The 15,393-nt window shown below is 51.1% G+C and overlaps 1 protein-coding gene across 1 annotated transcript in view; it reads left to right on the forward strand.

The window, feature by feature from the left end:
* The first annotated feature begins 2,038 nt into the window (after nucleotides 1–2,038).
* Nucleotides 2,039–15,393, forward strand: part of RYR1 (ryanodine receptor 1) — a 223,826-nt gene continuing 210,471 nt past the window's right edge. Inside the window, exon 1 of the mRNA XM_056847594.1 lies at nucleotides 2,039–2,098. Coding sequence (XP_056703572.1) covers nucleotides 2,048–2,098 — 51 coding nt within the window. The 5' untranslated portion in view covers nucleotides 2,039–2,047. The remainder of the gene's footprint in view (nucleotides 2,099–15,393) is intronic.

The raw sequence follows: 15,393 nt of genomic DNA on the forward strand, positions 1-15,393 counted from the left end.
AACTCTTTGGCGAAACAGACCCACTGATCCATGCCAGGTCTCAGTAGGGTTGCCAGCCTCCAGGTGGTGGCTGGAGATCTCCTGCTATTATAACTGATCTCCAGGCAACAGAGATCATTTCACCTGGAGAAAATGGCCGCTTTGGAGGATGTTGTCTGTGGCACTGTACGCCATTGAAGTCCCTCGCCAACCCCCAACCTCCAGGTATTTCCCAACCCAGAGCTGGCAACCCTAGATCTCAGGCAGTGAAAGGCCTTCTCCTAAGACCTGCTCTGGACAGGCTTTAACGGGGGATGTCATGCCAGAGACCCTTGGCAGGCAGTGAGATTTCCCTTCCTTAGACAACAGCGTGCTACATGGATAGCGCATTCCGTACATGGTTTAAAGACACTGTGTCTTTAATTTCATTGGGGGGGGGGAGTATTTTCTCAGTGGAAAGATGTGTTCTGGAAAAGCCCCCAGGGCACTTGTCTGCAGAAGCTGGGCAGTCTATACCTGCTTCAGCTCCGTAACAGGGTAATTAGACACTGGTTAGTCTTTTATAATAGTAAATTAACTTCCTTTATAGCCCACCTTTCTCCCCAAGACTGAAGGCAGATTACAAAATATGGAAAACAATCAGTCAGACTGCAAAGATTGCTAATACACAAAACTATCCAGCATGGCTAGGATTGGAGAAGGGAAATCGTGGCACCTTTTCTATGGCATTAAACTGGCTAAGGGTTGGTGCTTCCTAATGTGGGAAAGGGTTGCAAAAGCAGAAGACGTAGCATTGCAGGAATAAAGGTGTCATGCATACAATAAACATTACAATAGACTACAACCCTATCCTTATACTTTAGGTCTGATCCCTTTGTAAGAATGGCCTTTCCTGAGCATTTCTGTTTTGCACATTTGTGGGGGCCCTAATAAGCTCTGGGAGCTGATGGTAGAATAAGACTCTTTCTTTCTTTCTTTTTTTACAACTTAATTAGTGAATAAATGGCTACGGTAATGCCTTTCTCTGCTGTTTTTCAGAGGGTTAAGTTGCTAGTTCATCTTCCTAAGAACATCAAACCGCTTTATTGTAAACCAGGCACATATAAAATAGTTAGGACATAATTTAATTCAAATGGGTGGAAATTCTTTCAGGTGGGATCTATGCTGTGGCTTATATGGGTCAGGAAGCCCCCCGCCCTGTCTTTTTGTTAGGCTGTCTGCTCTAACCACTAGATACCACCCCTCTCTTCAACTGCTGGTGGAATCCGGTTTCCCTCTTTTGTCTGACACCTGACCTGCAAAGTTAATAACGCTGGCCTACCTTTCAGAGCTGTTGGTCGGATTGCCGAGGAAATGGATGCGAAGCATTCTGAAATGCTATGTGCGTTAGAAGCTACCCCAAGGGCCCAGGCGGTTCATTTGAGCAGGAAAGGCTTTTCAAAAGGGGATCTCTGGAGCCTTGCTAGATTGGACCAAGGGCCCCCCCAGTTCGACCTGCTTTCAACAGGGCCCAGGGAAGTCGGCAAGCAGTCGGCCCGCAGGCATCCGCTCTCCCTTGCTCTTTGTTCCCGGCCCTGCAAGCTAACAGCAGCCTTGCGAGGCTGGCCGGCACGATTAACCTTGCACCGAACACCCTGGAATCATCGCAACCGGGCAACGGGACCCCCTCTGCAATGCCAGAAGGAGGTCCGCGACAGTCGCAAAGGCCGACCTCGCTAAGCCTGGCACGCCTGCTCTTCCAGGTAGGCTGCTTCAGCGCAGGGAGGCTCCGCCGCCGGAGCTGTCCAGCCGGCGCCGGCTGCCTGCCTCCTTCCCTCTTCCATTCATTCGTCCTCCCGCTCTCCTCGCCCTCCCCATGCGCTTGGGGCCGGGGGGCGGGCCGGGGGGCGGGGAAGCGGGCTGGCCGGCCGGCCGGCGCTGGCCGAAGTCCGGGGCGCTCGCTCAGTGTCTCCGCGGCTCCCGGCACCTGCGAACGAGCCGAGCCGGGCAGCCCTCGCTGCCGCCCCGGTCGCCCCCGGCCCCCTTCCCCGCAAGCCGGTCAGCCAGCCCGCCCGCCCGCAGCCCAGCCATGGCCGAAGGCGGCGGGGAGGGCGAGGACGACGTCCAGTTTCTCCGGACCGTGAGTGGGGTTTGCGGAGAGGGGGGCGTTGGGGGGGATGAGGATGCAGAATAACGGGGAAGGTGCAGGTGGGGAGGCGCGGGGGGGGGGCGGGGAGGAGACTTGAAGGCCGAGCAAGGAGAAAGTTGGGGGCCGAGGCGGAGGCTCCTTGGAGGGGGGGGGCAAGGCAAGCAGGGCCCTGAGTGGGGAGAGGGGGGGATCCAAGGAGCGGGGGGGGGCGACTAGAGGTATCCACGGGGGGAGGGCAGTCCGGGGGTGTAATTTTTTTTTGGGGGGGGGAGAGTGATGGGCGAAAACGCACGGCCGCTTGAGCCTCCTTTCTTCCCTGTTCCAGCCAGGATCCAGCCGGGATCGAACGCACGAACATTCTTCGAACGTTCAAGCCAGGATCGAACGCACGAACGTTCTTCGAACGTCCGTGCGTTCGATCCTGGCTGGATCCTGGCTGGAACAGGGAAGAAAGGAGGCTCCAGCGCCCATGCGTTTTCGCCCTGATGTCTCTTCTAGCTGGACGTCTTTCGTGGACTTTTTTGCCTTGCAGCCCCCCCCCCCCACTTTGGGGGGATAATGGAGCAGACCCAGAGGTCAGAGGCTGGGGGGTCTTTACACCGGGGTCGCATCCCGTAAGGTGCAGGGTGCGGGCTCCAGAGCCAAAAACTAAGCGGGCGGATCTGGAGAAGATGGGCGAGGGGGGGGGTCAACCTGCCCTCCTTCCGCCCCTCTGCTTCTTTCAGTCTTTTTGCGGGGGGGGGATGGATCTTGGCCTCCCCCCTCACATTAGGCGAGGGCTAAAATTAGAGTGGGCGCCCTTGCCAGAGAGACGCCTGCCGCCCGTCTGCCCGCAAACAGGTGGTTCCCTGGGGCCGGCCGGGTGGCACCCTGCTCCGCCCCGGAGACTTTGCTGGATCGCATCAAAGGTCTGTCTGGTCCAGCATCCTGTTTCCAGCAGCGATCGGAAGGCAGCAGTTTTCCCTTGCCACTTATCCCCTCTGCCCCTTATGCAGAGATAGACTGCCTCTGGACACTGAGGCTCCATTTATCTATCATGGCTCATAGGCTGTAGAGACGGGTATCCTCCGGGGAATGGCTTGCTCAAGGCGGTTCTCTTCCATCCTGGAAGGTTCTTGTGGTTATAATTTCCTCTGGGAACGGATGCCATCTCTGACCTAGACAATTTGTGTTCCAAGTCTATGGGTATGATCAGGAGAAACAAGTTTGCTTATTCTTCTAATGGGGGAGAAGGGGGGAGGCGAACACTGAATGTACCAATGAGTAACCCACAAGGAAGGGACATGCATCTAGGACACTGGTTCCCAACCAGGGATCCATGGACCCCCAGGGGTCCGCGAGAACTAAATTAAGGTCCGTGAAACAAAGTTATAAACCCATAATAAATTAATATTTTCAATTAAAAGTTCTCGATTATAAAAATATATATTAAAAAAATATTCTAAGTTTAATGTTTAACGAACAGTTATGATTAAAGTTTATTTTCAAATTCTCAGAATTTTTATTTTGAACCTTGGGGTCCCTGCACCGAACAAAAAAGTCCTAGTGGTCCCTGGTCAAAAAAAGGTTGGGAACCACTGATCTAGGATGACAGCGAGAACAAGGACTAGGGTTACCAACCTCCAGGTACTAGCTGGAGTTCTCCTTCTATTACAACTGATCTCCAGCCGATAGAGATCAGTTCCCTTGGAAAAAATGGCCACTTGGGCAATTGGACTCTATGGCATCGAAGTCCCTCCCCAAACCCCGCCCTCCTCAGGCTCCGCCCCAAAAAACCTCCCACCGGTGGTGAAGAGGGACCTGGCAACCCTAACAAGGACCCCTTTCCTTGGCAGCCTCACTAGTTACTAAGTTTTATTTGTCTTGTGCTGATAGCTGAGTGCCATTTGTCACAGGCTGTTTTCCAGGGTTCGGGTCCAGTGTGGTGGGCACCCCGGTTTGAGCTGCAGAGCCTTGGGGGGCAGTGTTTGTTTGTGGGGGCCGCCTCCCTTTAAGTGTTATGTGGGGGCTACAGGGAGCAGGCCGGAGGGGTAGGAAATTGCTCCTCATTTAGGCACTTTATTTGGGGTTGAACCTGCCAGTTGATGGTAGTGGGAAGTTGATTTACCATGTGCAGTGTGAGGCAGGCAGGCCTGGGAATTTCGGGGCAGTTGGGATGGCAAAGGCACATCTAGGTATCCCTTATGGTAGACGGTCTAGCAGGCGGTGTGTGTGTGTGTGGGTGCTGTCGGGATGGGTCCCAAGGCCTTGGCCAGCATGGAAATATTCACAGAGGCCATATTGAGAATTGAAGCAAGGCTTTGTGGGCTGGCGCCATTGGCTGTGCTGTGCCTCTTGCGTGACTGGCATGTGAGTGGAGATGGGCAAAGGGCTCTTCCCCTACCCTCCTCCCCATTGGGAACAGCAGCGGAGGCCTCCCCTTGAGGCCACTTGACTGCATTGACTTCGGTTTGGTGCGCAAGAGGAAGTGACTGACATTTATAAAGGGAGAATATTGCCAAGGCCTCTGTGTCTGTCAGTGATGGGAAGGAGGAGCTTAAAGAGTCCTTTGCCCATATCTTACTAAGACAGGAGAAAGCAAATGGGATCTGTAATCAGCAAGGGATGAATCCTTGGGACTGGTAACTATGCTGAGGGCCAGATGGGAAGTCCCACAGTCTGGACGTAGGGCCAGATGAGAAGTCCCAGGTCATTTATGCATGGGTACCTTCACTCACGTTCGCCCCCGGTCTGTCTTGGTTGTTCCTTGGAGTTATGCATGAGTTTTTCCTCCATTAGTGATCACCTTGCTGCCAGCCCTCACAAATCCTGGGACTTCCTGTTAACCCGATTCTTCTCTCTCCCCTGAGCTCAGCCCGGGCGAAATCCTTATACATAAGGCAAAGTGTGGGACACGCAAGCTTGGTTTCTCTCACAGCCAATTACAAAGCAGCGTGTAAAGAGGCAGGGATTCTAATGCTTCCTGCTTCCTCAGAGCTCTTTCTGAGCAGAAGAAAGGCTTTTTAAAACCGAGGCTTGGCTTCCCCACCACCACCTTTCAGATAGTTCGGTTTTTTGTTCTTAAAATGCTTTTTTATGCAGCGATTGGGTTTGGGGGGGATTTTCTTTCACAGTAAGCTCTACAAAGTAAGCCAATTACAACACAGCATTTAAAGGGGTGGGGACTTGATTTGAGCTTGGAGACTGCTGGTGCAGAGATTCCCAACAGGAAAGTGTGGGTCCAGCGAGCAACAAACCTCAGGTAAAACTCCCTGCATAAACGACCCCGAGACTCAATTGAGCCCCTGGGCCAGTCACAAGGAATCTGGCTAGAATTTCTCAGCTTCTCTCTTGAATGGTGATGCCTGGAATTTTACACACATTGTTCTTGTATGCAGTTTAAAAAATAAATGTGATTCTACTTCTGTTGCAAGAAGTAAAAGTCATCCTCTAAAGTTTTACAGCGAGAGAGAGAGAGAGTTCAGACCCAAGCTGTGATCTCTGCACCTGAGGAGACCCTTGAAACAACACCCTTGTCCCAGCCTTTCTTGAGCTGGATTACTCACTTAAGTTGTTGTTCTTCCATGACATTCATAGTTGTTCAGATGGTGCGTCTGTAAACACAACCTGTATTCTTTCCCCATGAAATCCAAACGTAGCACTCGAGGGGTTGAGTTATATTCACATATGTCTGAGTTTGGGCAGGCAGGGTCCCGGGGGGCGGGGAGGTTCCACATTTTTTGCATAAATGTGGGTGTTATGGGGCAGAATTCTGGATCATTAATGAGGCTTGTAGGGAGAACTTATTGTGCATTAGCCCAGTACCCAGCTCAGGTGCCCACCGGTAGCCACTGGGCTACTGCTTCAGCTACCCACGGTTGCCCCTGGCTGGAGAACTGCAGGCCCTTGTTTCGGGCAGTTCCCAAATGATGTTTGCAGCTACACAGGAGCTAGAAGCATTGGACTGTTTGAATTAAGAAATCAGGTCACGAATCCAGATTCTCTCTGTGTTTGACTGGGTCTACTCCAAATCTGTGTGGTGGAAGGGTAATACTCCCGTGTGGGTATGACACAAATGTATGTGCAGTGTTGCAAGCAGGCTTGGAAGGGTGTATTGACTTCTCCGGAAGGCATGTGCTCCTGACTTCTCTAATCTGCAGGAGGGGGGGTGTCGCACACACAGGTGGTTACTCACTTTGTGCATGCGCAGAGTTATCCGATCATATGTTCCGAGTTGGGTGTCGGGAAGCAGAGTTGGGAGTGAAACTTTTTTTTCCTTCCCCATCCTTGGCTGCTGCTTCTCTCATGTTCTGCTGGCATGGTAGAGTTTTAATTTCATGCTCTGTCAATAATAAGACTCCCTGGCATAGATTTTGGCAAAGGATGTCCTACATACTGTCCCTCTTTCTTGGGAGTGAGAGATAAAAAGAGAAGGCAGGAGTTCCAAGCAGGAGAAGGGTAGGAGCATCACTCCAGGTTGCCACAGCAAGGCTGAAACATCATTTCTCTGGGGCCCCATGCAAGCTTGAAATATCCCCTCCTTCTCTGCTTATATGCCTCAAAAGCACAATGTGGAATGTATTTGTGCAATGCCTTATACCAGGGGTGTTGTGCTCATAAGAACATAAGAAGGCCATGCTGGATCAGACCAAGGCCCATCTAGTCCAGCAGTGTGTTCACACAGTGGCCAACCAGGGGCCTCTAGGAAGCCCCCAAACAAGACGGCCGCAGCAGCATTATCCGCAGCACCTAATCTGTCACTTGGTCGGGCCGGGCCCTGTGTACCATAAAATTTAATGCCAGGTACCAGAGATACAAACTTTGTAGAAGACACAGGCAAAGCCAATTAATTATATTATTTTTAACTTTTTTAATAACTTAAAATACAAACATGCTTAAAGCAATAACACTCTTACAGTATTTTCTTTGATAATTGACATCTTGGGCTGGGGGGCGGGCGTTTGCCTCAGCTGGTGAGCCTGCAGCAGTCTCGCCAGTCCACGTTGGGAGTGGGCGTGTGTGTGTGACTGCCTTGGCTGGCTTGTGGGCCAGATAAGAGCTTGCAAGGGGCCGAATTTGGCCCCTGGGCATTATGTTTGACACCCCTGCCATAGACCTTCTCTAATGGGCTTGCAAATCTGAGCTAGGCACCTGTAGCACTTTAGACCCCTGTAATGTGTATCTAGTATGTTTTTTTTTTAAACCTACCCCTACTTTGGAGGGCTTGGAGCAGTGCACTTGGTTCAGCCTTGTCCATTTTATCCTCAGTGCATCCCTGTGGGGTAGGCTAGGTGGACAGACAGACAGACAGAATGAGCGGGCAATGATCACCCAGCAAGCTTCATGGGAAGTTGAACCTGGGTCTCCCGGATTCGACTGTGATGCTCTAACCTTTTTGAGCCTGACATAGGGTGGTGGGTGTAGCCACAAAATGGCTGCTGGAGGAGGTGGTGCCCCCCACACACACGCCCAGAGAAGTCCAAGGGCAGGGGAGATGAGGGGGTAACATACAGAACACACTGGGCAAGAGGAGAAAGAAAACAGGACCAGTGCTGTGGTGGCATCTGCCACTGAAGCAACATTATTTTAGCTTGCATGGCCGATCAGAAGCTGTACTAGGGAAGAGCCCCACCTGACCCCACCCACTTTCTGAAAATACTTGAGTGGTGCCAGGAAAGGTGTCACAGCGCCCATAGGCACCATGTTCGGGACCCCTGTTCTAATCACTGCACAATTTACCCCTTTATCCCATTGTAAACTCTAGTCCCGTGATAATCCCGTAAACAACACCAGCAGACAGACAGTCCAAAGAAAGTTGATTTATTGGGAAATCCACAGGTAGCAGTAGCCAGGAGTTAGATGGACACTAGTGAAAACTACAGGTACAGTACAGGGCATATATGGAAGAGCAAAGGGCAAATTGGGGTAGATCTGGATACCATGGCAACCCCCCTCCCTTTCACAGAGCTGTCAGGGAGTTAGGAGCATTCCCACAGTCTAAACCAGTGGTTCCCAACCTTTTTTTGACCAGGGACCACTAGGACTTTTTTGTTCGGTGCAGGGACCCCAAGGTTCAAAATAAAAATTCTGAGAATTTGAAAATAAACTTTAATCATAACTGTTAGTTAAACATTGTGTGTGTGTGTAAAGTGCCGTCAAGTCACAGCAAACTTATGGCGACCCCTTTTGGGGTTTTCATGGCAAGAGACTACAGAGGTGGTTTGCCAGTGCCTTCCTCTGCACAGCAACCCTGGTATTCCTTGGTGGTCTCCCATCCAAATACTAACCAGGGCTGACCCTGCTTAGCTTCTGAGATCTGACCAGATCAGGCTAGCCTGGGCCATCCAGGTCAGGGCAGTTAAACATTACACTTATAAAAATATATATTCAAATATTATTCTAATAAAGAACTTTTAATTAAAAATATTAATTTATTATGGGTTTATAACTTTGTTTCGCGGACCTTAATTTAGTTCTCGCGGACCCCTGGGGGTCCATGGACCCCTGGTTGGGAACCAGTGGTCTAAACACACTGTTTACAGGACACGGAGCCGGCCTTGGAGAAACCATAGCATTCCTTTCTCAGACCATGCCTGACACCCATGCTTGAACCCTGTTCAGTTGTGGGGTGGCAATGGGGATTATATCAAGGGGGCCAGACCCATGGTTAAGGCTTGCTCTTGCATAAATGCTGAAGATTAAATTGCCAAATGAAGTGTACTTTAACCTTTGGGGGTACTTTTCTACTCCATAATAACCGGCGCTACAACTGCTGTTTGTGTATAATTCTGTGAGGGCTGAAAGGCCATGTGGGGTTCGGTTCAAGCTTGCCTGTGAAGATGGCCACCCGCAATGCATCTTGGGAAGCTGGCGTGCCGGGCCTTCCAGGTTCGGCGCTCCCATCCGTAGGAGGCACGTGGGTTCCCCAACCCATGTGCCTCCCTGCTCTGCCGATGTCAGTGCATCTACAGTGGTGGATCTGGGCCATGAGGTTGCATTTCTGTGGCAGGAACAGTCTGTTCTTCCCTGGGACTTAAATATTAATATTTTGTCTCTAGGAAAACATGATTTTCCTTCTTACAAGAAGTCACCAGGTGTAGTCAGAAGGGTGCAAGAAACAGCAGGTTTGTGGAAGAAAGGCAGGCTCAAGTCTGCTTGGGACCTCTGCAAACAAATGCTTGGGAATCCACCTCAAGTTCCGTGGTGAGAGTCCATAGAAATGGAATTAGCAAATGTAAATAGTGGGTCAGCTGGGTTTGACAGGGCAAGCCAGTGTGGCCTAGTAGTTAAAGTGTCAGCCGAGAATCTGGAATACTTTGCCAGGGAATCCCACTTAGCCATGGAAGCTCGCCGGGTGACCTTGGGCCAGTCACACTCTCTCAGCCTAACCTTCCTCACAGGGTTGTTGTGAGGATAACATGGAGACGAGGAGAACGGTGTAAGCCGCTTTGGCTCCTGACTGGGGAGAAAGATGGGATATAAATAAAGTAAATAAATAAATCTCCCACACATTGCATTTCCCAAGGGTGCTGCCACCATTTGGGGTGTGTGTGTGTGAAGGCTGTACAACAGGTAGAAACTCACATAAGGATCTTCACTGCAGCCCCAGACTGGGAAAACCATTTCTTTCTGCTGGACGTGTTATTTTAAATGCACGGAGCATCTCTCTTAAAAAAACAACTAGCGTGGCTTTCATTCACTTTCCCTCTCTGCAAAACGGAAATCTCGATCCAACTGAAACTTTTCCTCTAGGTGACATCTCTGAATTTATTTTCAGGAGCTTAGTGCCTGTCCTTGGAGCAGATAGAGGGGGACCCTGACCTAGCAAGCCACAGCTTAATTGAAGTTTTGCTTCCAGGTCCGAGGTCATGACAGCCAGCTGCACCTGGGCCTAAGCACCTCACGTTTTACACTTTGCAACAAATCGTGGCGTGCCTGCTTCTTCTTCCGTCATTCTCCCCTAATACCCGAGCGGGGAGGGGGGATTATCCCAACAGCCACCGGACACAATGGAACAATCTCTTTCCAGCTGTGTTGTTCTGAACCCCTGGACATACCCATCGAGGAGATTAGGAGCAGGGTGTGCGTGGCTCAGACAGCTTGTCCTCCGTTTCCACACCTGTGGGCGCAAGGCAGTGTTCCCCTTGCCTGGGACAAAGGCGAGATTGAACAGGCTGCAGGTAGCCAACGGAAAACACCTGGTGGGCTGAGGCCCCAAATCCCTTGCATTGTGCAGGTGATCCACAACAGGCAGCTCAATATGGGAAGGCTTCCCTGAGGGTAGAAAATTTGCTCGACTGCCACAGAGGGCTCTTGCTCCGTTGATAGCTGCAGCAGGAGGGGGAATTTTTAGAAGGTGCAGCTTGGGTGCTGATCCGCGACCATAATAAATGTATTGATTTTTTCTTGCATGAACACGTGAAGTTGCCTTATACTGAATCAGACCATTGGTCCATCGGAGTCAGGATTGTCCTCTCAGACTGGCAGCAACTCTCCAGGGCCTCAGGTATTCTCTACTCAGACTGCCAGCAGCTGTCTAGGGTCTCTGGTAGTGGACTTTCACATCCCCTCCTGCCTGGTCCTTTTAACTGGAGATGCCGGGGATTGAACCTGGGACCTTCTGCATACTACTGAGCCATGGTCCCTCCCCTCACTTGGGCAGTGCTGTGATGGGGCAGGCCTCAGCTGCTGCAAATCGCCTCTTCTTACACTGCTTCAGACCATATTGCAGCCCCGTCCTCTGTTACTCGTGGGCCTCCTGTCTGTCATTCCATATGCACGTTCCCATCTGGACCAAAGCGGGTTTAAGCTATTTCGTCACCCCCCAGCCCCGTAGGGCTTAGCTTAGATTTGTTTAGTGAAAGCAGACTCAAGCAACGATGCCATAGATGGCCAGGAGGGAGTCGGCACCCTGTGGTACATCAGCGCTCTCTTTGTCGTGCTGCCCCAAGCAGTCGCGTGGGTACTTGGCCGGAGAACCGGCCCGGAGCGCCTTGCCTCCGTGGAGTCCTCCGGGACGGCAGCCTGCTCTGTGCCTCTGCCTAAAAGGCCTGCCTGATCCCTGTCTGCAAGACTGGTGTGTGACTGTCTCTGTGTCAGCAAGTTCCCCCTGCTCTAAGCTATGTGCTTACCCAGAGTTTGCAGGAATGCTTCGAACAGGTGCAGTCTCCAAAAATACCCCCTCTCTCCCCCCCTCCCACGGCCTACGAAGCAGGCGGGCAAAGGAGGATGAAAGGGGAGGGTGTTGACCTAGGCTGTTGGGAAAATGAGGGGAGGGAAATGGCTGTTTTCCCTGTACACGACAGGGAAGTCACCCCCAAAGGCCCCCTCCCCCCCCGCAAGGTCATTGCTGGTGACAGCCTTTTAGCTGTTTAACAGGTGGCAAATGTGTCCTTAACACCCATTTCTTGAGGGTGCTTCCCCGGAGGGGGACGGAGACGCAAAGGCTGCTGCCTCCCTAATTGCTTTTTCGGAAACCTCAAATAGTGAGCTATTCCTCCTGGAGAGCCAGTTCCTATTTTAAGCCACCCGTGTGCCCTTAACAAGCAAAGCTGGAGAGAGATTTTTGTAAGGGGAAGAAATAAAGTCACTATAGGGTTGCCAGGTCCTCCTTGGCCATGTTGGGGGCAGGGGAGGGTTGCCGGATCCAGGCTGGGATACTCCTGGAGATTTGGGGGTGGAGGCTGGGGAGGACAGGGACCTCAGTGTGGTACAAGGCCACAGAGCCCCACCCTCCAAAGCATCCATTTTATCCAGGGGAACTGATCTCTGTAGTTTGGAGATAAGCTATTCCGGGGGATCCCCAGGCCCCACCTGGAGGCTCTCAATAAATGTTTCCTCGTTGCGGTGAATTTACTTTCATGCATGCAGAACTGGGGATTTGGGGACCAACTAGCCCCTTGCCAACTTTTAAAGCTTTGTTTTACATGTTTCTTTGAATGATAAAGCTTTTGTGATGTATGACACACGCACCCTTTTATTTTGGTTGTCCCCAGTCAATGCAGTACCTGTTGGGGAGAGAGAGACACACAGATGGCAGGGGGGAGGAATGTGGGGGGGAGTAAGAGCAAAAGCAGGGAGGTGGAGTTTTATACTGCATGATCTCTAGGGCTTGTTTCCTGCATAATGTCAGCGCTTGAGTCTTTGCAGAGAAATGCTGCATTTCACATAGCCACAAAGTTTTTTCAAACATTCAGCTGTGTACAACCAGCAGAGTGGCCAACTCTGGATTGGGAAAGCCCTGGAGGTTTAAGGGTAGAGCCTGGACAGGGCAGGTTTTGGGGAAGGGAGAGACCGCAGTAGGATATATAGTGCCATAGAGTCCTACCATTTTCTCCAGGAGAACTGGTTTGTGTAATCTGGAGATCAGCTGTAATTCCAGGAGGCCTCCAGGCCCCACCTGGAGGTTGGCAACCGTAGCATCCAGTGTGGGGTAGCGGGTGAGAATGTGGAGCTCAGATCTAGAACGCCCAAATTCAAATCCCTGTTCATCTGTGAAGCTCATTGGGTGACCTTGGCTCAACACAACCTACCAAAGTTGTGAGTATAAAAGGTGGAAGAAAGAACTCTGGATATTCCTTCAACTAAAATGTTCTCCGGTCCAGAAGTGCATCCCTGTGCTGAGTTACTCTGCCCTTAAGTCTTTTGTCTTCTGTGAATTTAGATTGGAGTAGTTTTGCACAGAATTCCAAAGCAGGCTGTGCAGAAGTAGAGCCTGTGTTTGTTCTGAACCTACTATTGGGCCTGGCTTTGATATCTAGGGTTGCCAGCTCTGGGCTGGGGAACACCTGGAGATTTGGGGAGTGCAGCCTGAGAAGGGCAGGGTTTGGAGAGGGGAGAGACTTCAGTGACCTAGAGTCCACCTTCCAAAGGTGCCATTTTCTCCAGATGAACTGATCTCTGTTGCCTGAAGATCAGTTGGAATGGTGGGAGATCTCCAGCCACCACCTGGAGGTTGGCAACTTTGTTGATGTCACATCTTGGGCCAAACTAGATGCAACATCTGGGATCCATGAATGGATCTTTTCAGTGGTTTATTATGGATAAATAGCATTTGTAGGACCTGCGGATTTGAATTGAACCTCCAGCGCACCCATGGAGGCCGGTTAACCCTTTTTCCAATATCTTTAAAAAAAAAAACATTTTAATGGCTCACTTGGAATTATTATTTGCCTCATTGGGATTGGGGGGGAACATAGAGGTCACCTATACACTTGTAAACAACCGAGAGAGATTCAGCAGCAGTGTGGGGTAATGGTTAGAGTGCTGAACTAGGATCTGGAGTCCCAGGTTTGAATCCCCACTGTTCCACGGAAGCTTACTGGGTGGCCTTGGCCAACTCACACACCCTGTCAGCCTAACCTACCTCACAGGGTTGTTGTGAGGATAAAATGCAGGAGCGGAGAACAATGTAAGCTACTTTGGGGTCCCTCTTGGGGAGAAAGGTGGGGTATGTGAAGTACATACATACATACATACATACATACATACATACATATTTTAAGGAGTGCAATGTGGCCTCCAGCTGCTAACCAGAATTCTCCTTTCTGAAGACCAGTGTTTTAGGTCAGGGGTCCCCAACCTTTCTGAGCCTGTGGGCTAGGGTTACCAATTCTGGGTAGGCAAGGTTTAGGCAGGGGAGGGGCCTCATTGTTATATAATGCCGTAGAGTCCACCCTCCAAAGCAGCCGTTTTCTCCAGGGGAAACTGATCTCTGTCATCTGAGGATAGAGTTGCCAGCGCCAGGTTAGGAAATACCTGGAGATTTTGGGAGTGCAGCCTGAGGAGGGCGGGGTTTGGGGAGGGACTTGAGTGGGGTATAACGCCATCGAGTCCACCTGCCAAAGCTGCCATTTTCTCCAGGCAAACTGATCTCTGTCGCCTGGAGATCTGTTGTAATAGTGGGAAATCTCCCAACTATTGCCTTTCTCCACAAATTGGATTATTAAGAAGTACCTTTTGGACTTTTTAAAGATATTTTCTTCAACTACTACTACAGCAGAACAACAATTTCTTTGCACAAAGACTGCATTAGAAAACAACACTGTATATTTGTGTACATAGTTGTCTGTATATTCTACATGTTTCACTGCTCTTGGGTTGAATATATGTTTAAACACGTTACATGTGTGTTCGCTTTGTACAGTTATCTCTGTGCTGATTTTCAAACCACCTGGAGACGGGCAGCTCTATCTGGGGATCAATTATAATGGTGGGAGATCTCCAGGCGTCACCTTTGGGATTCTGACACTGGGTGGTGGGCTAGGGTTGCCAGGTCCCTCTTCGCGACCGACGGGAGGTTTTTGGGGGCGGAGCCTGAGGAGGGCGGGGTTTGGGGAGGGGAGGGACTTCAATGCCATAGAGTCCAATGGCCAAAGCGGCAAGAGTGGAGAGAATAAAACCAGCTCCAACTGCGACGGTGTTATTTTCATCTGCGCAGCCAATCAGAAGGTGTGTCGGGGCGAGAGCCCCACATGGCCACGCTTGGTGGGCGCCGGGAAAGGTGTTGACGCTCACCATGTGCACCATGTGCACCCTGTGGGGGACCCCTGCTTTCAGCATCCCAGAGGAGGAGAAGGGGGTGAAACGGCAGCTGGGGAAAACTTGGGTTAGCGAGCAGAGCCGGAGCCCTGTAAGGGGAGCAGAGGCCTGAGGCGGCAGATTCCACCGGCAGAAATAGGCCTTGGCTGTGAAATCCGACCTCTGGGGAGGGATGAGGCCAGGCTGGGATGGGATGGGTCGAGGAGGCCAGGTAGGTGCAGTGAAAGTGGGGGAGGGCTGTGGTATTATGCCCCTGCCAAGCTCTGTGAAGTGGGCTGCCTTTTTGCCCATTTTACAGCTGGGCAACTGAGGCGCCTTAAGTAGGGCTGCCAACCTCCAGGTACTCGCTGTAGATCTCCTGCTATTACAACCGATCTCCGGCTGCTAGAGATCAGTTCAGCTGGAGAAAATGGCTGCTTTGGCAATTGGACTCTATGGCATTGAAGTCCCTCCCCAAAGCCCGCCCTCCTTGGGCTCCTCCCCAAAAACTTCCCACCGGTGGCGAAGAGGGACCTGGCAACCCTGTCCTTAAGGTTCAACAGCGAGGCCGTGCCCAGACGTGAAAACAGGCCTCCCAGGCAGAGGGGGGAAGACGTAGACTCTCCCTGCCCGTCTCTTTCTCAAAGCCTTTTCCAGCGGCACGTACCAGGCACAGAAAGTTTTCTTACCATTTCAAATTCATGTTTTATTGAAGCTGGAATGACATATGGCAGGTCATGAGCAAAATGAGACATAAATATTGTATATTACATACTAGAGCTGAATCT

This window comes from Euleptes europaea, chromosome 3 (assembly GCF_029931775.1).
Source record: "Euleptes europaea isolate rEulEur1 chromosome 3, rEulEur1.hap1, whole genome shotgun sequence".
Taxonomy (NCBI): Eukaryota; Metazoa; Chordata; class Lepidosauria; order Squamata; family Sphaerodactylidae; genus Euleptes; species Euleptes europaea.